The 23,238-nt window shown below is 42.2% G+C and overlaps 1 protein-coding gene across 3 annotated transcripts in view; it reads left to right on the forward strand.

The window, feature by feature from the left end:
- Positions 1–23,238, forward strand: part of LOC134603400 (nuclear receptor ROR-alpha) — a 500,942-nt gene that overhangs the window by 472,221 nt on the left and 5,483 nt on the right. For 2 of the 3 annotated variants that reach the window (XM_063449322.1, XM_063449323.1), the window contains 5 exons: positions 11,518–11,659; positions 11,790–12,185; positions 17,204–17,325; positions 19,683–19,815; positions 20,969–21,076. In XM_063449322.1, coding sequence (XP_063305392.1) covers positions 11,518–11,659; positions 11,790–12,185; positions 17,204–17,325; positions 19,683–19,815; positions 20,969–21,076 — 901 coding nt within the window. The remainder of the gene's footprint in view (positions 1–11,517; positions 11,660–11,789; positions 12,186–17,203; positions 17,326–19,682; positions 19,816–20,968; positions 21,077–23,238) is intronic. The other variant, XM_063449324.1, reaches the window with a different exon arrangement.

Genomic DNA, 23,238 nt, shown 5'->3' on the forward strand with positions numbered 1-23,238 from the left:
GGCGACAGGAGACTTTGGCGATAAAATGCCAGTTTATGTATAGCAGTAACGCATCGTGTTCTGCGCGTATTGCAGGCTAATATGTATGAAATATAAATTGGGGATCATCAGTGCAGGTTGGCGTTTCTGAATAGGAAGATATAATAGTGAATTTAATTGTGACGGGGTGCTATTCTAGTGGAAAGTGAGATATGAGTGGCTGAACTGACTTTACAAATTAATCAATTGCACTTTTTTTTATTTTATTTTATTTTTAATGTTGGTTGGATGGGTGAAATTCAGAATTTCTCTTAGACAGAGTGCCTCTGGGTAAATGGTACAGATAGTCATACTTGTAAAGGTCTATGGTGAAAGACTGCTTTTAGCTTTTACAGATTGATGGAAATTGCTGTGTATTTTGTTGTATGCTGGCAATATGATTTATAGGGAGACCTTTTTATTTTCTAATTTAAGGGACACTTAAATTGGGATGTTTATACAATCAAACACAACATATGGTCAGGAGACCCCCAAGGTTTTAGTTGGTTGTTAATTACACTTTTGAACTTTTCTATTTGGTTTAATCTGTGAATTTTACTTTTTTTTTATTTTTTTATTTTTTATAATGTTGGATGCGTTATTAACACGCCATAAACACACGCTAAGCACAGTAGTCCTCTCATGCCAAACACAGGTCGCCATGTTAGGTTAAGAGTGGTTATGCCTGCCATACCCCATGCCTGTTGTTTAAATTGCAGCCCTATTGGAGTTATGTAGTATTGATTCTATAAGAAGTAATCTCTGCATTCTCAGTGATGGGCCATATACACTTTTAGTTTTTTGCGTGAAAGCAGTATGTGATAAATCACTACTATGTGTGAAGTTGCTGGAGTCAGAATTATCAGTGGGAACTTTAAGTGTATGGATGCGTTTGGGTGACAGGCTGCAAAGTTTGCATTTAGTACATTTCTGGTCTGTTTGTTGTGATGGTGCCTGCTCTGAATTCTATAGGTTTTGCTCATGCCAGTGGTTTTCAACCCTTGTATGACTGAATTACACTGAACAAAATTATAAACGCAACACTTTTGTTTTTGCCCCCATTTTTCATGAGCTGAACTCAAAAATCTAAGACTTTTTCTATGTACACAAAAGGCCTATTTCTCTAAAATATTGTTCACAAATCTGTCTATATCTGTGTTAGTGAGCACTTCTCCTTTGCCGAGATAATCCATCCACCTCACAGGTGTGGCATATCAAGATGCTGATTAGACAGCATGATTATTGCACAGGTGTGCCTTAGGCTGGCCACAATAAAAGGCCACTCTAAAATGTGCAGTTTATCACACAGCACAATGCCACAGATGTTGCAAGTTTTGAGGGAGCATGCAATTGGCATGCTGACTGCAGGAATGTCCGCCTGAGCTGTTGCCCGTGATTTAAATGTTAATTTCTTTACCATAAGCCGTTTCCAAAGGCATTTCAGAGACTTTGGCAGTACATCCAACCGGCCTCACAACCGCAGACCATGTGTAACCACACCAGCCCAGGACCTCCACATCCAGCATCTTCACCTCCAAGATCATCTGAGATCAGCCACCCGGACAGCTACTGCAACAATCAGTTTGCATAACCAAAGAATTTCTGCACAAACTGTCTGAAACCGTCTCAGGGAAGCTCGTCTGCATGCTCGTCATCCTCATCAGGGTCTCGACCTGACTGCAGTTCGCCGTTGTAACCGACTTGAGTGGACAAATGCTCACATTTGATGGCGTCTGGCACTTTGGAGAGGTGTTCTCTTCACGGATGAATCCCGGTTTTCACTGCACAGGGCAAATGGCAGACAATGTGTATGGCATTTTGTGGGTGATCGGTTTGCTGATGTCAACGTTGTGGATCAAGTGGCCCATGGTGGCGGTGTGGTTATGGTTTGGGCAGGCGTATGTTATGGACAACGAACACAGGTGCATTTTATTGATGGCATTTGAAATGCACAGAGATACCGTGACGAGATCCTGAGGCCCATTGTTGTGGCATTCATCCACGACCATCACCTCATGTTGCAGCATGATAATGCATGGCCCCATGTTGCAAGGATCTGTACACAATTCCTGGAAGCTGAAAACATCCCAGTTCTTGCATGGCCAGCATACTCACCGGACATGTCACCCATTGAGCATGTTTGGGATGCTCTGGATCGGCGTATATGACAGTGTGTTCCAGGTCCTGCCAATATCCAGCAACTTCGCACAGCCATTGAAGGGCAATCAACAACCTGATCAACTGTATGCATAGGAGATGTGATGCACTGCGTGATGCAAATGGTGGTCACACCAGATACTGACTGGCTTTCGGACCCCCCAAGAGAGCAAAACTGCACATTTTAGGGTGACCTTTTATTGTGGCAAGCCTAAGGCACACCTGTGCAAAATTCATGCTGTCTAATCAGCATCTTGATATGCAACACCTGTGATGTGGATGGATTATCTCGGCAATGGAGAAGTGCTCGCTAACACAGATTTAGACAGATTTGTAAACAATATTTGAGAGAAATAGACCTTTTGTGTACATAGAAAAAGTTTTAGATCTAGGAGTTCAGCTCATGAAAAATGGGGGCAAAAACAAGTGTTGCGTTTATAATTTTTTTCAGTGTATTTAGCAGACGTCGTGTGTTCAGGAAAATGTGGGGAATCTGCCAAAAGTTTGTAGGAAATGATGTGATGTATATTATCAGGTTAGTACTTTGATTTGTCTCTATTGATTCGTTTTTATTTAGGTGTATAGTTGCACCAGTCTGCCAATCTCATATGCCTGGCACCAGTCTGCCAATCTCATCTCAAATAGATATTGTCACGCAAACAAAATAAAAGGAGAAAATCGATTATTGCAGTTCCCTCTAGATTTAAAATAATCCCCATCAGTGCAGCATTCTGATTGCCAATGCAGCTACCCTAGCTTCCTAACAGTGAAAAGTCAACGTAAAATAAACAAAACAGGCAACCGCACCAATTATGCTAAGTGGGGGACACTGGTAGATATTGAATGACTTAGAAAGATGTACATATTTGGGGCATTGTGCCATTTATCAATGTAAAAATGGAAAGCCAATGGCAACGCCAATGAATCTTGAAATGTTGACTGTCCTTGAGGTTTGGTTTAAGAAGCGTGACTGTATGAGGTTTGTTCAGAGTAAGTGATGAGAACCGCACTCAGTCCCAACGGCCAAGGGTGCTCCAGAGCAGGACCAGCAATCCCAGTACAATAATCCAAGAAGAAAAAACTCACAGGCACTCCAACTTCAAGCCGCAGGCAGATTTATTATGACAGAATGCAATCCATTTCAAGCTTGAAAAATACCTTTCCGGTCGAAACGTTGCGTTGCATTCTGTCATAATAAAGTTGGAGTGCCTGTGAGTTTTTTCTTCTTGTATGAGGTTTGTTGTCCAATGGGTACAATGTGTAATGTGTGTGGACTCTTACTCCCAAAATGTGTTGATTACTGAACCACCGAGACTTTAGAAATGCTTTGCTATTTACAGCATTAGGTTTTCAATTTCAGTGTAAGTATGTTGGTTTCTACGCTCTTTCATTTAAGTCTATTTTGTATCTATTTTCTCATGTAACGCAGCTAATTCTCTTATGTTGCATATAACTGCCCTTCTCTTGACCTGGTAAATGGCGCAATGTCAATGATTGTATTGTCTAAATTTGTACTTTAATGAAAATTACAATAAAATAAATGTAGGTTATGAGATTGTGAAATATTGTGTATGAGCACAGTTAATGACGAGTCTTAACTCTACCTTAATTTATTGGGCTGGCTAATGAAATTCACAACGATCACATTAATTTTGACAATTCATCATGTTTACATAGAAGATGTTTCAGACCTGACCTTGCTTTAAGAACAGGTTTATTAATTTCTTATGCAAAATTAATTTTATTCTTGTGTCTGCCTGGTCGCTAGGTACCTAGCAGAGTCTTGCTCTTATTAGCTGTTGAGAAGAACAAAAGATATTAGAGGTATCCTAGTCTAGATACAAGAGGGCCAGTCGTTAGGCTTGCTGCTATATAGTCAGTGGGCCCAGTAGAAGTCTCTCTATGCCAGGCATAGGCAACCTTTAGCACTCCAGATGTTTTGGCTCACACCTCCCATGATGCTTTGCCAGCATTATGGGGGATGTAGTCCACAACATCTGGAGTGTCTAAGATTGCCTATCCCTGGTCTATGCCATGCAATGCGCATTAGTATAACATTGCAAATTGCAATATAAACTGCTGCGTTGGCATCATACAGTGAATGTAACAGGAAGACGTTTGGTAAACATATAAAAAGAGTTAAAATGGGGAAACCAAACAGTTGTTACAAATCAGCGGAGTACTGAGTACTTTGTGTCCATTTTTATAATGGTTGATATGAGAACACACTGCATGAATAAAGTGGTCAACAGTTTTGAAAAAGAATGGGGAATAAAGCCCCAAAACATTAATACTTGGCTTTTATTTTGATCTGAATAAAAGTTTATACACAGGAAAGTCATATGTCCACTGGCTTTCATCTTCACATATGATATTCCGTTGGCCACTTTAATCACAGAGTGACACATTTGTGTGCAGAAAAAAATCTTAAGGCAAATCTGAGAAGATCCTCACTTTAAAATCACACACGTACATTTAATTTGTAATAATGTCAGTCAAATGAATATACTTTAACAGCTTTTTGATTACTCTTTTTGTTTGGGGGATTGTTGAGGGGCTAACAAGACATCCTTTGAGACTATTCCTGCCAAGTCCAAAATCAAATTGAATTTCAAACGTTAGGCCAAGTAGCCGAGCCTGGAAGCTGCCGCAGGGAATATTTCCAATTCAGCTATTTTGACTTTAAATCTAAAATTTACTTCACTTTGAATTCTCACTTTAGTAATTAATCCTGAGTGAGACTTGATCAAAATATATTATAAATATATTCCTGAAGCGGCTGTTTAGGTCACCAGCCTCCTCCTTTTGCAGTAAAAAGGTGAATTATTTTTTTTTTAGCTTTTCTCCCGCAACGTGCTGGTCTCGCCTTGCCTTGCTCCGCCTCCGTGACTGAGATCACCAAACTTGACGATCTCTGCCAATCCAATACTTTCCCATAGGAAAACTTTAGGAGGCTGCTGTGTATTGCACATGCTCTGCGAAACCCCGCGCTGCGCCAATCGGCAACTCCTGATGGAGATGCATTAAATCAATGCATCTCTATGTGAAATTTGCAGTGTCTCCATGCAGAGCGTGGAGAAGCTAAACGCAGTGTGCAGCACTAAACTAGGAAGCACCTCTAGTGGCCGTCTAAGTGGCTGACACACGAGATGTTCCTAAGCAGCAGTGTAAACGCTGCTTTCTCTCTGAAAAGACAGTGTTTACAGTGTTAAGACTGATACAACATCCTATAGACACAAGAACGTTAAAGGGACTCTATAGTCAACATATAAAAGCAAGAAAGACAGGTCCCCCAGCCTTCCTTCTTGCTTTTATATGAACTTTCATTGATTTAAAAATATTTTCGAGGTTTTTTTATATTAAAAACTTACCTCTGTTCCAGCGCCGAGCTCCCAGCCATGCCGCGCCCCCCTTTTCGTCAAAATGACGAAATCGCGGGGCCCAATAGGACGCTTCTCAGAGAGAAGCGTCACCGCGATGTGGTGTGCATGCGCGGCTTCCGGCTGCACCAATCGCGTTCTTCATAGAGCAGCATTGACAGCCGCCCTATGAAGAAACTCAGCGCATTACCGCGCATGTGCGCGGAATGTGCGTTCGCGAGCTGAGCTGTCTGACTGACAGCTCAGCTCGCTTTCTATACCCGCCCCCCTCCTACTCCAAACTTTGCATGCAAACACTATATATAGAGACTTCTCTATATATAGTGTTTGCATACAAACACACATATTGACCTACTGTCCCCCCCCCCCCGGCCCCCACCCCTGGCTTGAAATTCATCCAATCACAGTGCTCTGTGTCATTTTACACAGCGTGGGAAAGTTCAATTTTCCCGCGCTGTGTAAAATGACACAGAGCACTGTGATTGGATGAATTTCAAGCCAGGGCTTTATAAGCTTTCCCCCACCCTGCAAAGCTCAGTCTGCGCAGAGCCCTCCATGGGTGAACATGGATTTTTTTTTTTGCGCTCGTTTTTTTTTTTTTTTTTTTATTGCGTCGGTTATTATGGCTTTTTATTTGGCCTTTTTTGGGGCTGAAGAAAGAAGATTTTAGAAGAAAGAAAACATCGAATGGTAAGTTGTTTTTATCTCTTTTTTTTTTTTTTTTACAGGTTTTTAGTTAAAGGTCCCCCCCTCATTATTTTTAGGGTGAGGGGGGTAAGTAGGGAGATAATTTTTTTTGGGGGGGGGGGGGGGGGGTTAACTAGGGTCCCCCCCCTTTGTATTTAGGGCCCCCACCCACCGCTCAGCGGTGGGGGCCGGGGGGGACAGTAGGTCCCCCCTTGTTATTTTTAGGGCCCCCACCCACCGCACAGGGGTGGGGGCCAGGAGGTCCCCCCCCCCCAATTTTGTTATTTTTAGGGCCCCCACCCGCCGCACAGGGGTGGGGGCCGGAGAGGGGGAGGACAGTAGGTCCCCCCCTCATTATCTTCATGGCCCCCACCCACCGCCCAGGGGTGGGGGCCGGGGGGGGAAGGAGAGTAGGTCTCCCCCCCACACCCCCCCTTCAACCACTATTGGCCAGAAAGAGTCCCTGTGGGTTCGGTTTTCAGCTGTCAGCTGAAGCCACTCCCACAGCAGTGCTGACAGCCTCAGCACACAAAGCGCGTTCACAGTGCTTTGTGTGCTGATAGCCCGTCTGAAGTATTCACCCATGCGTGAATACGTCAGACGTGAATGAGGCCTTTTTAGGGCCTCTGAACTCGGAAGTCCCTCTGGTGGCCGTCTGATTGACTGCAACAAGAGGTGTTCCAAGCTTCCAATGTAAACACTGCATTTTCTCAGAAAATACAGTGCTTACAAGAAAAAGGCTGCAGGGAGCTGTAGCACTCACCTGAACAACTTCATTAAGCTGAAGTTGTTCAGGTGACTATAGTGTCCCTTTAAGCAGTAGTGGTTCTGGTGACTCTATTGTCCCTTTAACCTTGTTACACCCACCAGGCTGTCAATCAGAGAACCAGTCCTATTACTTCCTGGTTTGTTTAATTCAGTAGAGCTAAACTCAAGAGGCAGCAATTGCTCAGAGCACTTGCCATGCAAAGAATTCTCATTGAGCTGCACAAAAAGTCTGTGCTGGCGCCGAGAAGAGGAGGACTTGCAAAGGCTGCAGACAAGAGAACAGCATTTTTTTGCAAGCTTTCTTTAGATATATCCTCAGTGGGGACCAAAAAACAAACTCATTTGGTGCATAAATATTTTTATTGGGTTATATCAAACAATAATTTTATTTTATTTTGGCAGTGAAGTGTCCCTTTTTAGTAGCAATCAGAAAGGAATGGGATGGGTGCAGGTTAATGTAGGACCAGACGGAAAATTGTGTCTTGGAGTCCTATTTAAACAAGAGGAAACTCGTGGCAGTCCAGACCTCTGGAATCAGAGAAATCAAAAACACCACCAACGGTACCTTGTTCTTGATTTGGGTTATCACTGTAATCCAGTACAGGTGGTGGAGCATTGATTTAATGTGTTTCAATCCATTTGTTTTGAATCTTTTACCAGCTGAAGTTTATTCAGGAGAAAGTGAAAAAGAGATTGGCCATACTAAAAGCAGTGTGTGTTCTTCACTAGCTGAAAGTTCACCCAGAGTATGTAGAACAGAGAATTTGTTGAGTTCCAAGCAGCAAACATTTCTTGACATTCTGCTACTCTGTGTTCTTCATATGTACGATGGAGGTTGAAGGCTTTGGGATTAAACCGTTTAGCGGTTTAACCCCTGAATGTAAGCCAGTGCCATTTCTGATGAAGTTCTTACGGCGCATGGAGTGTTACTTTAAGAACGTGTTCAATCACAAGATGACATTGACAACCAATTAAACTAACCAATTGTGGACCACATTCACTAATTAGTGAGTAAACGTCACAGGGCATCCTGATGTGAGAAACCCATACCTATATCTGGCATTATTTCATAATCTAAATGCCGCCATGATTTCTATTAACAATATTGTTTTGATTACCCCACCTGACTCTCCTTGACCATATCACAGCAGTGTTCCGAAAATAATGGGCGTGTATTGAAATCCTACACGTTTAATGGATAAACCCCTTTAATCAAGACGTTGGTTTATTCATGAAACGTGTAGATGTTTAATACAATGATGCCGTGTTATGGTGCATTTTTTGATTCCCAATTTGGAGTACAAATATTTAGATATTTTTTAATAGGTCTTTGATTGGCCACCATGGACCATGTCATTTTTCATGCATTTTTTTCTGTTTGGAGAAAGGTCAGTGTTCCAAGGAATGTCAACACAAGAGATGTCCCATCTAATACCTTCCATAAATTACAAAGACCGTTAAGTCAACTGTTTTTTTTTTTATCATAGGGTAGATGTTCTACTTCAACCTGCCAATGAAAAACCCGAAGATGGATACATCCTTTAAGACAAAAATGGATACATTTATAAACTACATTTCCTTTAATGCTTTGTCAACCTGAGAGGTGGCTGAGCATCATGGGAGATGTACTGTATGAACATCCAATGTATTCTTCAAACTGGTATGACAGGCTGTCATTTAGTATGTCGAAGTAAGGAGCCAGCCAAGTGAAGGCGTTCTGTCTTTTTGTTTTGCTAAGAGGGTAACTGCCATAAAGATTCCAGTATCAGAGTTGATCACGATCCAGAGTTGGTATCCTGTTGATAGCGTTTTTATTCAGAATTAAGTGTTTCAATGAAATTGCCATCAAAAACTGTTACAACCCTTTTCTGCCGGTAATAAGTTACAAATCGTTATCGAATCAACAACCTGAGCTGAAAGCAGCCCTTTCACGTTTTTTTATACCTTTTGGTTTTCATTTCCTTATTCTTCTTGTATCTCAACGATTGTACCCCCTTGCCACATGCCTTTATTTTATACTTCTTATATTTTCTTCCTGGTGCAAGATCTTAGTATCTGGGTGCAACCATTTTTCTTCTTCTCTGCCCATGATGTCTGTCCTCTGTCCTTCTGTGGGATTAGTTTTACTCCCTACTATTCCTCTGTATTTTACTGAAACTAGATCGCTCTGCAAAAAAATAGAAAGATATTCAGGCACAGGAAGCTGTATAGAAGCAGATTAGGTAAAGTTCATTTTCGGTGCCCGAGCACTTTAACTACAGTCCGCATTGTCTATCACATGATCTCACAGATCAATACTCCAGGATCACAAGGTTAACGACTAACAAAATGGTTACATCTTAGGAAGCTCTGATCTGCCTGTTTGACCCCTTTTATAGAGATGACAATAGGTGACGTGTGTCATTAACCTTTTGTGTTATTAATTGTCATTGATATGTGTTTACATTTCTTTGAGCACGTTGAGATCAGAGATTTTGGGTGAAGTGTACGTATGTGTGTTTTTTTTCTGTGTTAGCTGTTTTTGTTACTTTATTTTGTTGTTACGGAGCTTGTTAGTCCATTAATTGTTTTAGTTAATTAATGAGGAATTGTTAGTGTAACTGGTGGCATTGCTGCTTCTTAACATCAACTCAGTCAAGGTGGTTACGATTTTAGTTCACACAAAAACTCTTGCTCGAAAGGTGATTTCTGTGACTTATCAAGGTTCCATGAAACCTTTGAAAGTTCAACTGTTTTTCGGATTGTGATGGCAACAACATTGCTAAAGGAACACTATAGGCATATATTGCCATGTATTCAGAAACGACAATGTTTTCGTTGCAGGGTTAACCTGCTTACAATGACTGTCACTCTGACTTCTCCTTAAATAGTCTCATAAAGACCATCTGATTGGTGCAGTGTGGCGTTTTGCCGCCCGTGTGCACTAGCCTCCCAATGCTTTCATATGGGAAAGCATTGGATTGGCTATTATCGATCTTGATGATATAAACCAAAGAGGCGGAGTGGCACGCCAGTTACCAGCACTTTTTAATCCTGACCAGCAGGGCCCAGTCACCTAAATGGTGACTATGGCACTATAGCGTTTCGTAATACATATTTGTATTCCTGACGCTACAATAATGAAACTGTGCACATCACATCACTACTAATAACAACGTTTTATTGCGTGAGAGGTAACCCCCGCTTTCATTTGCGTTGCTTACAAATGAATTGGCAATGATATGATTAAGATCATTTGTTGCTAAATACTCTGCTTATGGGATCAGAACCCTGTGCTGTACAGTTCCACTCCCCATTCATTAGTAGCAATGTGTTTATTCTTATTAAAATTTTATCAATAAATTGTAAAATGTCTGATGCTGCAATAAGTTCTGAAATGGTTTATGCACATAATAGTATCTGTCACAGAGCTAAGGTATGACCCTGACATATCTAAAGGAGAACTTATGTATTATGAGAGTATTAGGTGTTTGCCAATCCCCGGAAGATAAATGAATGTGATCTTGTTCCACTGCTACTCCCGCAGGACACAAGTATATTACGTAACACACATACTGACTGGGTTAATATAAATACAGGAATCTCTCATATTGATCTATACCTGCATTTCTAACCACAGGGAATATGTTTAGTCCTCATGACTGTGAGAGCTAAAGAAACACGTAAAAAAAACAAAAAAAAAACCTACATTTTAATTGCCGGCCCTATTTGGGAGATTAATGAGCCAGAGTATCTTGCCGCAGCTAGCCATAAATCACTGAGCTTTCAGAGAGTCTCCTTGTCACCTGCTGGAGCAGAGACTGCTCAGCGTGGCTGCCGGTACGGAGAGGTATGGCAGCTGGCAGCTGCTTCCTAGTAATTAAACAGCCAATGAGCAGCTAATTAAGACATATGTGTATATAGGATTGGATATGGTTATGGTAATGAACTATAGGAATCCATTTGTTAGGTGGGAATTGTCAGAAGAATGCAGGGAGGCCAGCTTCATCCATTCCTTGCGACTTCAGATTGTTAGCGTAGGAATGAGGCGCATGGGGAGCTGTTTGATAAAAAAATGTATAGAAGAGTGCTGTGGGTTAGTGGCAGATATAACGATGTGAGCTGATGTAGAGGTGGCTGAAGATTTTACAAGTAGACTGCAGTAGTTTAGTTTGGAACAGAGTGTAAAAGGGGCTTGCCGATATGGGGTACACCGGATTAGTAGAATTGTGGATGTAAAGCTAACAGAGGTTGCTATAGTTTGTACTGATTGGTGATTAGACTGTGAACGCTGCCATTGTGTTGGGTAACTGAAAAATGAGAATGTTATTTCGATACAGAAAGAATGTTGAATGTTACCGGTGTATAATATGAAATCTTACACTTAGAGCATCTTTCTGTTACGTGAATATCACTATCCGTATAAACTTTTATTTGATTTTTTGAGTTTTTCCATTTTGTTGTATGTCATCTTTACTCTTCAAGATAATATTTACAGTATTTTGTATCACCCTTTTATTTCCTTCAGGGATTTTTTCGGCGTAGCCAGCAGAGTAACGCCACCTACTCGTGTCCACGGCAAAAGAATTGTTTGATTGATAGGACAAGTAGGAACCGCTGTCAGCACTGCCGATTGCAGAAATGCCTCGCTGTGGGCATGTCACGTGATGGTAAGTGGGAAAACAAGCGAATTGGGCAATAAAGCAGTTAACATTACGACACTAACATATGACAAAGTATGACTTACTAAGTAGCTACGGATCTTCATCAATTAGCCATTCTCTTTCTATTTCTCTTCAGCTGTGAAGTTTGGCCGCATGTCCAAGAAACAGAGGGACAGTCTCTATGCTGAGGTACAGAAACATCGCATGCAACAACAACGAGATCACCAGCAGCAACCTGGAGAGGCAGAGCCACTTACTCCTGCCGGCTACGGCTTAACCCCCAATGGGCTTACAGAACTGCGGGAAGACCTGAGTGGCTATATGGAAGGGCACACACCAGAAGAAGGTAAAACCGAGTCGGCAGTGAGTAGCTTCTATCTTGACATTCAACCATCCCCAGATCAGTCTGGCTTAGACGTCAACGGCATCAAACCCGAGCCTCTGTGTGATTACACGCCAGCCTCTTCCTTTTTTCCATACTGCTCCTTCACGAATGGAGAGACCTCCCCAACTGTTTCCATGGCAGAACTTGGTAAGTCACTGTAGAAGGAGCATGTGCTTACATGAAAGATTTCCTGAAGTTGTGTTGAGCAGACCAATGTTAATGACTATCAATTTTGCTCACAGTGCTTTAGGTTCATGACTTGAAACTATATAAACCAAAAAAAAATGTACTTTAAGCTAGCTTTATATTAAAATATGACTCGTGTTATCAGAATATCAGGGCTAAATCATTATTAATAGTTATGTAATAGAGATGCTTTTTCATCTTAAAGTGGCCGCCTTCCACCAAAATGAATTGTAGACTATTACATCCCCCAACTGGACAGGGAGAGAGAGAGAGACAATCCCAGAAAGCCGCCTCCTTTCTGCTCTTTATGTGGGAAAGCCAAGTTACGTTTCTATCTTCTTCAGAATTGTTTTAACTTTATGAGATCTGCAAGTTGTGTTATTTTTCACTTTGACTAAGGCCTCCTTGTCACTGGATCTTCTACCCTGCAAGTTCTTTGTAAGAATAAGAAACCTAGGCTACCGAGAGAAAACTTTCAGAGTTTTCCAGCTATGTCCTGCCAAGTTTAATGCCCATTCATGGCCTGCTATTTCGTAATTCTCATAGTTCTCTCATGGATGGGCTGGGTGAGTAGAAGCATTCTTGGAGTTCACTGATCCTCAGATTCTCATTAAGCAGCTGCAATGGAGAGCATTCTCAGGCTTTGGCTTATTGCTGCATCGGCCCTGCACCTGCATATGCATCCACCCTGTGTATCTTTCAGAAGCCCTGGAGAACGAAGTTACTTGCTTTAAGTTTGTCACATTTGTAACACCATGTGTGACATCTGTAATTAGGGGCAGGCCCTTTTACACAAAGTGGACTGTTTAGTAATGGCAGCCTATTTTTTCCATATGCCTGATCCCTCCAACAGTAATTGGGCCTCTCCTCCAGATCTACACCTGCCTTCCTGGACATTTTTATGGGGGGAGGTAACATACTCATAGAGCACCATTATGGCCTCTAAGGGCCATAATGTAGGGTAATAACTGCTTGATTCAAGGATAAATCTGACTGCCATTCTGGGGTCAAGAAGGAATTTTTTGTCCTAGCTTGTTGCAAAATTGTGCTTCAAACTGGGTTTTTTTTTTTTTTTTTTTTGCCTTTTGGATCAACAGCAAAAAACAGGTGTGAGGAAGGCTGAACTTGATGGACGCAAGTCTCTTTTCAGCTATCTAACTATGTAACTATGTATATATGTAAGGGCGAGAGTGGCTGCGCTAGCAAGGGACACCCATGAAGCTATTTCTGACTCCCCAATTAACCCCTGTGATTTTGATTACCTCTCTTTGTCTTTGGTTCCCTTTGTGATGATAACTCCCAAGACGATTCAGATGGGGACTCTCAAGTTTCTGAGGAGGATTTCAAACTCTTTGCATCCATTTTAACATTCCATTTAAAACACAAGCGTTTTACTCTTGTTAGACCAATATAACACGCTTAAACTGGATGATGTCTTGCCTTTTATCTACTATAAAATACAGAAAAGAACATAGTGCACACTATCTGTTAGAATAGTACAATATTGTATTAGAGTATATGGTAGAAAACTCACATGTACCTGAGCCATATCACCCCTGGCTCTGGGTTTGAAGTGCACCAGTGGAGAGGGATATTTCCCACAGCGTGGGAAACGTGATTCCAGGTAATGCATATACAGATATTCTACAAAAGTAGGAGATAAGAAGAGAGGCAAGGAGCTCCAATTGAATAGTATCGAAATGCTTTTATTGTTATAAAGGATTAAAAACGCTTACTTATGAATTGGTAGGCATGCCAGCAAAATGTTTTTGTGGTTTCACTCTTGCTGGCTGTGTTTTCAAGAGTCACTTCAAAAGTTCTGAAGCCTCTGCTTTGGATGAGCTACTATTGTATATCACTACTTTCCGGTACACAGAAATGTCCTCTATAATCAATAAAGCCTGGATTTAACCACATGTACTCAATCACCCCTAAAGAGACAAGCATGTTGGAGTCAGTCTCTGCTGTGGAGTGTGCTTTTTCATCTGTCACTAAGAAAAGCACTGGAGAGCGTCCAATTTCTCAAGGGCACTTTTCCTACATGTTACATTCTGAGACTTACCAAAAGAAATTGTGTTCTCAAGATCCTTCTGCAAAGGTCATTGTGGCTTACAAACTAGTCTGACTTTCAAATTAAGGCTTCTTTATCCCAGGGTAAAAGTGCCTATTTTCTTCAGGACAATGGGCCACTAGTGCCAAGCTTGGTTGGAAGGCCATGTTAGGCTTTTGGTCCAGGTCTTCTGAGACCAGAAAGAAATCACCTCTTCCTGGTGGTGCACCCCCATAATACTCGGTTTCAGTGTGGTGCACCTGTAGTTCTTCTGCAAGGCTTTAGTCGTGCTCCACTAATGAACATTGTGGGTATTGAATATCATGTTCTCAGGTTACCAAGCAAGAGTTAAATCCTGCCCTCTGCAGGTCTTATTTCTCATGTCTTTCTAAAGAGCCCAGGCACTGCTGGACTTTGTGAAAACGTCTTACTCCAGACAGACTCTTACATGTATGCATTTCTTTATTTAGACCTACTCATCTGACTCCTGTGAAACCTTGGCTGGTGCATTAACCATCCCAACAAGTCACTAACATGGAATACCAAGGTCTCCTTTTTTTGTACAGTTTTGTTTATGGCATAGCCATGTGCTGCTTGTCTCTGGCTTCGTGAAGATTCTGGTTCTCATAGTAGTATCCTCGGAGGGGGCAACCTGTCAGCCTTTACAATAGTTTTTCCTCCCACAGTGGGATGGGGAATCTGTGCTTATCTCAGAGAATTGTCTTGAGCCCTCTAGTCAGGTGCTCTTTCTGCAGGTAGGGTTTTCACTATTTATGCAGGCCTACCTAGACTATGGCAACCGCAGACTCCAGAACCTTGGTGTGGGATAACATGTACGTGTTGCAAGCTCAGGGTCACCTGGTCTTCTCTGAAAGTGAGGCTACCAGTGAATGTCCAGTCATGCTCTCCGGTCTTGGCCTGTCCTACTTGAAGTGACCCATATCCATCTCCAGTCCAATATTGTTACTGCCAAGGTTAATGTCCGTGACCAGGGATTGCTATGGTGGAGGTCCCCAGAATTCTCTAATGGGTAGAGAATAACAAGGTCATTCTTTCTGTGATTCTGTGAAAAACCGATCTTTCACATGGGAGAATTGAGTTTCCATCCAGAAGTGTTTGCCTCTCTGGTGGACAAGTTGGAAGTTCTGGAGATCTCACAGGATCCAAAGGCTGCTTGGGTGTATGTACTTTCCTGGTTTTCTGTCGTATGTCTCTGATTCAACACTCTTGCTTCTTGGTGAATAAATCTACAAGGACTGACAGAATTGATGTCCTTTCAACCAGAGCAGTAGCAATGTCCTGGGAATTTTGACTTGTGACTTGGATAAGATTTGAAGAGCAACCATTTTGTCCTACTTGCAAGCTTTAGGCAAACTTTGTTGTTCCGATGCATTTGGATGTAAAGGTCTGTGGGAAATTGTTCCAGTTTTTAGGCACCTTCGCACCCTTCCTTCCCTGTGATCCCATTACAATGAGATTTAAAATGTATTCCTACCTATAAATTCCTTTTCATCTGTGTGGTTACAGTCTTTGAGCCCCACCCCTGGCATCCTTAACGTGCCTCGTGCCTGATGGATTTGCCCCTACCTGGATCATATGAGCTTCAGTTTCTCGCTGGTTTCTTTCCCTTCTGTCTGGCTAACTTGGGAATTTCTAGTGAGTGGAGCAGGAAGGAGATGGGGTCACAAGACTTTCTGGGATTGTTTCTACCTCTCCATGTGGGTGTGCAAAAACAATTCCACAAGTAGACCATGGCCACACACGAATCTATTAGTAAGCATACATTTCATTTTTGTTTACTGCTTTTAAATTAGATTGCCAATTTATTTTATTTTTTTATTAAGAGTGTGGGTGATTCTAGCTATGTTAAATATTACATCATTTTGTGGGGGAAATGTTGATAAATAGTGCCAGTGAGGTGTTTACAATCAGTGTGGTGAGTTTAAAAAGTATGGATTTGGTGATGTCAAAAAGAGACAAAGTTATTCACTAATCTCTAATTAAATTCTGAATAACAACATTAATTTAAAAATAATTATCTCTGGGAAAAAAAATCTCCACATAGCTATTATACCATTTTGACTGTTTGCCATCTGGATTTCAATTTGCTGTTTCGGTTTCCGCAAATTGTAGATAAAGTGACTCAAACTTAATTTTATCCTATTGTTTCCTCGGCTCTTCTTCTCTCAGAATCTGTTCTTATTTCTTCACTTCTGATGTATTTTTCTCTTTATAACATAAGGTTATTTATAACAAAGTATGAACAGCTATGCCTTGTGTATTTTTCCTACGCTTGGCCATTTTGAGAAGGGGTGAAGCTAAAGGCAAGCTCCACTTCCTTATGTCAAGATAACAAAGGAAGTGAAGCTTGCCTTACGCTCCACTCTTTGTCGACATTTTGTTACAACAAGTGTAATTGAAATACAGAAATGAAGAAAAGAAGAGCACATTTTGAAAGACAAGAGGAAACAATAGAAGCAAGTTTGAGATGGCAAAGCCACTTAAAGTCAACAAAACCACTAAATATGTCAAACACTAAGGGTTTTATTCACCATGCACCAAATTGTAGTGAATGGAAAACTAAATTGCAACATTTCTGAAATATTAACGGATTACAAAGTACAAACAAAATCTGCATCGAACAGCTTGGATGAAATAATGAAATTTTTTGCTGAAATCTTGCCATTTAGTTTCCAATTCACTGCTGTTCAGTGTTTAGGGAGTAAACCCGTTCGATTAGGCCTGGTGGCACTGAGATAGCTCAGTTGTTAGTGCTCTGGCTACAGAGTCTCAAGTATTCATGTTAAAACTTAACCTTTTGTAATTCCAGAGTCAATCAAATAAGAGCCAATTATTTTTTTTATTTATCATTACATACTGATATACATTAACAAATGCCTTAATGTTCCCCGTTCTCATTCTTTCCCAGAACATCTCGCTCAGAATATCTCTAAGTCCCATATGGAAACATGCCAGTATTTACGAGAGGAACTTCAGCAGATTACGTGGCAGACCTTTCTTCAGGAAGAAATTGAAAGTTACCAGAGCAAGGTATAAGTCACAGTATAAATTCCATATCCAAGTGAAAATTCAGGTCTGGCATGTAGAAATTGAAATTTGGTGTGTCTACTAGTGTAGGATTTGAAATGTTATACCGTGTATGCACACTGGTACCATATCCTGACCTCTCCCACCATACACTAAAATTCATCTTGGCTTCTCGCAGTATTATTGTGTAAACGACAACAACTACATTTTCATTCGAAAATCTGTGGAACCTCTCGTAAATCTAATGGTACAACACTTAGACCTGCTGAAGCTGGACCTCCCTTCTCACTTTAGAACACTAAATCAGGATGCAGGAATCCACTGCATTAGATCAACTCTTTAACATCACCTAGCTTTAATGGCCATAGTAAAAAAAAAAAGATTCTTCTTTCATAAATACTGCAATATCTTCTCCACTTACAGCAGTATTATCTGCCTTTTCCATAATTCTAATAGATGTGGAGACAATATTGTTTTTCTCTTAACTCTAGTTGCCTATTCCTTTTTTCCCTTGCCTTTCCTATTACAATCATTATATTCATTGTACTTCCTTATACCTTCCCCAGGCTCACATCAAAATTCTTCAATTTATTGTTTGTATTTTCTTTCTTATTAGCCATCCCTCTCCAGTCATTGTTTCCATTTGAACTCGTATCTTGATATCCCTCTATGGCAGTGATGGCGAACCTTTTTGAGCCCGAGTGCCCAAACCACAATACATGCCAAAAATGTTTTCCTTAAAGTGCCAACACGGCAATTGCGTGTGTGTGTGGGGGGGTGCGTGTGTGTGTGGGGGGGTGAGCGTGTGTGTGTGGGGGGGTGAGCGTGTGTGTGTGGGGGGGTGTGTGTGTGTGGGGGGGTGTGTGTGTGGGGGGGTGCGTGTGTGTGTGTGTGTGGGGGGGTGCGTGTGTGTGTGTGTGGGGGGGTGCGTGTGTGTGTGTGTGGGGGGGTGCGTGTGTGTGTGTGGGGGGGTGCGTGTGTGTGTGGGGGGGTGCGTGTGTGTGTGGGGGGGGTGCGTGTGTGTGTGGGGGTGTTGTGTGTGTGTGTGTGTGAGTGTGTGTGTGAGGGGTGCTGTGTGTGTGTGTGTGTGTGAGGGGTGCTGTGTGTGTGTGTGTGTGTGTGTGGGGTGCTGTGTGTGTGTGAGGGGTGCTGTGTGTGTGGGGGGGTGCTGTGGGGGGTTAGGGGTGCTGCTGGGGGGGTAGGGGTACTGCTGTGGGGGGCTAGGGGTACTGCTGTGGGGGAGTAGGGGTACTGCTGGGGGGATAGGGGTGTTTGGGGGGTAGGGGTACTGTTGTGGGGGGTAGGGGTGCTGTGTGTCAGTACCTCCCCCCCTCCTCCCTCATCCCTACCTTTAATGAAGTAGGGGGGGGGCGACGGCGGCACAGCCATCCCTGGTGGTCCGGTGGTGGTAAGCACTGCAGGGGGGGGGGGATCTGTGAATCAGCTCCCCTGTCGTCCCGCGCGATGCTGTGTGGAGCGTTGCCATGGTAATGCTCGGCAACGCTCCACACAGCATCGCGCAGGAGGACAGGGGAGCTGCATCACAGATCCCTCCCCCTGCCTCCCGACCCGGAAGCAGAGTAGGCGCCTGCCGTTTTGGGCAGGCAGGTGCCTACTCTGCATTGATGGTGAACCTATGGCCGCGTGCCCACAGAGAGGGCCCGGCGTGCCACAGGTTCGCAATCACTGCTCTATGGTCTTTCTTTGTGTCTTCTTATTTCCTATGAACTGTCTTTGTTCCAGTCCTCCCTTACACATCTTTACTGCTACGCTTGACCTAAAGTTGCCAAGATGCCCTCAAAACCTCCATGTCTCTACTGCTAGCCATGTTCTATGCTTTACTTGACATTTTCTTAGCTGATTAACAATCTCACTTGATCAAACTCATCTGGCCTCTCATTACTTTCTACTTTTTTCCAGTATATTTGTCACCCCAAATCTTACTTTTTTTTCCCCTGTTCATGTAAACTCAAGTTTCTGTGTTTTTTTTCCCGTAATGATTTTATATTGCCAATTATGAACTCTGTAAGGGTCTGTCTGCTCATTAATGATTGTAATATTGTATTAACCCCATTTGACTACCATCCGTTCCAAGATTTTATGTGCTCATTTATAGTCTGTCTAGTGTTGAAAGGCCAGAGTTTATGAAATCATAGTCTCAAAATTTTCTACAAAGAGCTCAGAAACGGTCTGTGATTCTTTTTTTTTTTTGTGTGTAAGAATCCTGAATATCTTAATTCAGGTTTCTTGTTTTTGAACATCTTTATATGCATTTGTGAGACATCTAGAGATATAGCTTACATGATGACATGTCCAGGTGTGCGGTATTTAGTGACCTCTACATGTGCTTTCCTGTGCAGCAGCGGGAGGTGATGTGGCAACTCTGTGCAGTGAAGATTACCGAGGCCATACAGTATGTGGTGGAATTTGCCAAACGCATTGATGGATTCATGGAGCTTTGTCAGAATGACCAAATAGTGCTGTTGAAAGCAGGTAAATACACAGTTTCAACAACCCAGAAGGAGGCCTGGGCACTTTTGTAGATGTACTGTGATCGTATGTAGGGCTGTGTAAGCATCACTATAAATCCACACTACTCACTACTGTCTCATTTTGTATTACACTAAGACCAAGCTGCACCTTTGTACATGTTTTGGTAATTCCAGAATATTCAATATCATTGTAGCACTTAGTATATAGTTCAGTTGTGAAGTTCGGAACGTAGTGGAAAAGTGATGTTAAATGTTTATGACACATATGATGAAGGTACGATTAGAGAAATCATGTGGAATTATACTGCATATTGACCCTCGATTCTTGTCTTCTAAGAATATATAGCCTTTCCTTATGCCTACAATTATATACAATCAAAATTTCTAGACTACATAAGGTTCCTGGTAACCTAATGAAAAATTCCAAAAGGTTAGGTGATAAAAAAAAAAAAAAATCTGATTCCACTACTTGTGGACAACAATATAGACTTGCTGTGTTTGAACCTGAGCCCAATAGGCTGAGTAACAATATGACAAAAGGTTCGGTAACCCTGAGCCACACAAGAGCTTAGGGCATTAGAGAACCTGCTGAGGAATTCTACACCTTAGGCTTCCCAAAATAAAACCGCCCATAGAAAAGTGAAGAAATCTAATACCTAGCATGTCCAATGGAATACGCAAAGCCTGAAACAGAGTTTTCCGTACATAATTTGATTCATACAATTTGGAAAGGCTGACTAAAATATGGAATGGAAAATGTCGGAGTGCCGATTTGATGACGCAAATGTGGATAGTTGTTACTAAACCCTACATGGGAAGTGAATAGCAAATTTCAAAGATTTACACCAGTTCATCACACAGCCAGGTATAGAAGAGGAGGTCTTTACAGCATCAAACACAGCATTGAGAGACAGATTCATCAACAAAATGGTAATGTCTTTGCCACATGTTGAAAAGGTGTACCTCTTTCCAGCAATGCCTGGGCCACTAATGTTAAGGGATTGTCAAATAAGGGAGATAGCAAAGAATATAAGGGGAAAGGTGCAACCGTGATAACCTGATGGTATGCAAATACATATTATGACATTGATTAAATTGTGCTTTGTAGTTCGTGGACAAAATAAACATCATGTATAATTTTGTTGCTGTTGCAGGCTCATTAGAAGTTGTATTCATCAGAATGTGTCGTGCCTTCGATTCACAGAATAACACGGTCTATTTTGATGGCAAATATGCGGGCATAGAAGTCTTTAAATCTCTTGGTAAGTGGCCCTATTACATACACGCACAACATCACTTCTCTATCCAGTTTCTTAAAGAGCATCGTGTTAGTCTCAAAAACATGGGTACAGGGGATAACTTGGTAAACCGTGAAATGTGGTCTAAGTAACTTTTGAAACTGAAGTGACAATGTCCGCAGTGAGGATGTGAATTTACTTAGAGACTGGTAGCATTAATACTGTTGGAATTGCACAAAAAAGAGATGCTGAACCCTAGTTAATTTATCATTTATCCTACGAATAATTATGACAGAGTGAGCTTTAGGAAATGTTTGATTGACTGATTCCTTTTGTGTAGTAACAGACCCCGTCACAAATATGTCTCTCAACTTGTTTTAAAATGGGTACTTGTAGATCATCAGTGTTTATTAACGACTAGTTACACAGATTTGGTTCCCATGCCATTTTAGTGGATCCCTGTTGATTGGAACAGGCACAGCATATTCACCAGGCCTTGGGCAACTCCCCAAATTAAGGTGTTTAGTGTAGCTTCTCCGGTGTTTCTTTAATATTCTATTCCAATTGAAGAATGGGTAACCATGCTTTATATACAACTGAAGAACGAGACTCCAAGCTAATGCCATGTTTTTTTTTTTTTATTATTCTTTATTTTTGACAGTGCAGTAGTGAGTACATCCTTTGGCAATGGTATGGATAAGCATAGGTACATCGGTAATAGACATAAGACAATGTTGGGTAGTATAAAAATTCAAAGCATACTGCACTGTTATTTTTTGTTTAAAGTAGCGTAACAACATATATGAACAGAGCAATTATATATTTTAGTCTGCATGTCCCAACTACATATGGTACTGACGTTTACATGTGATATTTGAGCAGGATGGGGGTCAGTGAGGCACATGTCTGGGACATAAAGGCAGAAAAACAAAAGATGAGATAACTGTAAATAAACATACTGGGCAGTCCTATCTAACATTAGAAACATGCTGCCCAGGCAGGTTAGGCTTAAAACAGAGCAGGCATAAGGTTCAGGGTCACTAGTGGCTAGCTGATTCCTAAGATGGTATGCTAGGACATGCGCCCAGAACTTGCTGAGGTAATAGGCTGCCCATTCGATTAAGTTGACAGGGTGCTTAAAATATACATATCGGCAGCAAGAAGCATAGCTTCCAGGTAGGTTGGTGGTCTGGGATATCTGCCTGGATATTACATGAAATAATAGTTGAGGGCATTAGTAAAGCATAACAGTAAGCATAAAAATCATATTAAAAATTCAACTTGGAGGCAATAGCCACGGGTTGTGCATTCGGGCAGTGTGTCATGACACTGTGAGTAGTGTGAGTCCCCGTGGCTGTGCACGTCTCTCAGCCGATGCCCACCCTGGAGGCCTGATATAACAGCCTGATATGGGGGGGTAACTTCAGTAGAGTGTGCAGCTTTGCGGCTCCCCGGTTTGCGGCTGTGACTTGGAGGCATGGAGACAAGCTGTGCTGAGCGCTCGTTCCCGGGTCGGGTGAGAAGCTTGTGTGGAAGCCTGGTTTGGTAATTTCGGTCTCAAGAGTGTGGGGGCAAGTGCGTTCACCCGAGTAGCATGGTGTCGTTTCCCGCCCATTGGATCGGCGGTATTTGCATAGCCTAGCGGCCGTCCTGGATGCTCGTGGTGGAGGTCTGTAGTGGCGACGGCGGGTTACTGGACGAATCCATGTAGCCACTAGCTTCACTGCCAGGTGGTAATCCATTCCTCTGTCGCACAGCATGGTCCAGAGGCACGCGCAGAGCCGGTCGAGATCCCCCGGGAGGTGCGTGGTAGGTTGGGTGTGTGTGCTCCGTTTTTTGGGCCTTCGCTGGGCGGCCATCTTGGCTGCGTCCCAGTGTCTCGGCCCCTCTCAGCAGGATACTCAAGAATGTGCAGTTGCCGTGATGTCCCTCTACGGCGGGGGGGGAAGCAGGGGCCCCTTCCACCTGTGTGTCCCAGCAGTGTAGACCGCCGAGAGACCGGCCGTATCTTCTCGGCTGCGTCCACGAGTAGGCCCAAAGAAGTGTCAGGATGTGACCTCCGGTTGATTAGGGAGATACCTTTTAAAAGGGTGTCTCTCGTGAGTGTAGAGTGGCTCCGGCAGGGTCGTTGCTTGTTTTCTCGAGTGAAAATTTTTTATTTTTGTGGTTTTGGTGAGTCTTGTCAG

This window comes from Pelobates fuscus, chromosome 3 (genome assembly GCF_036172605.1).
Source record: "Pelobates fuscus isolate aPelFus1 chromosome 3, aPelFus1.pri, whole genome shotgun sequence".
Lineage (NCBI taxonomy): Eukaryota > Metazoa > Chordata > Amphibia > Anura > Pelobatidae > Pelobates > Pelobates fuscus.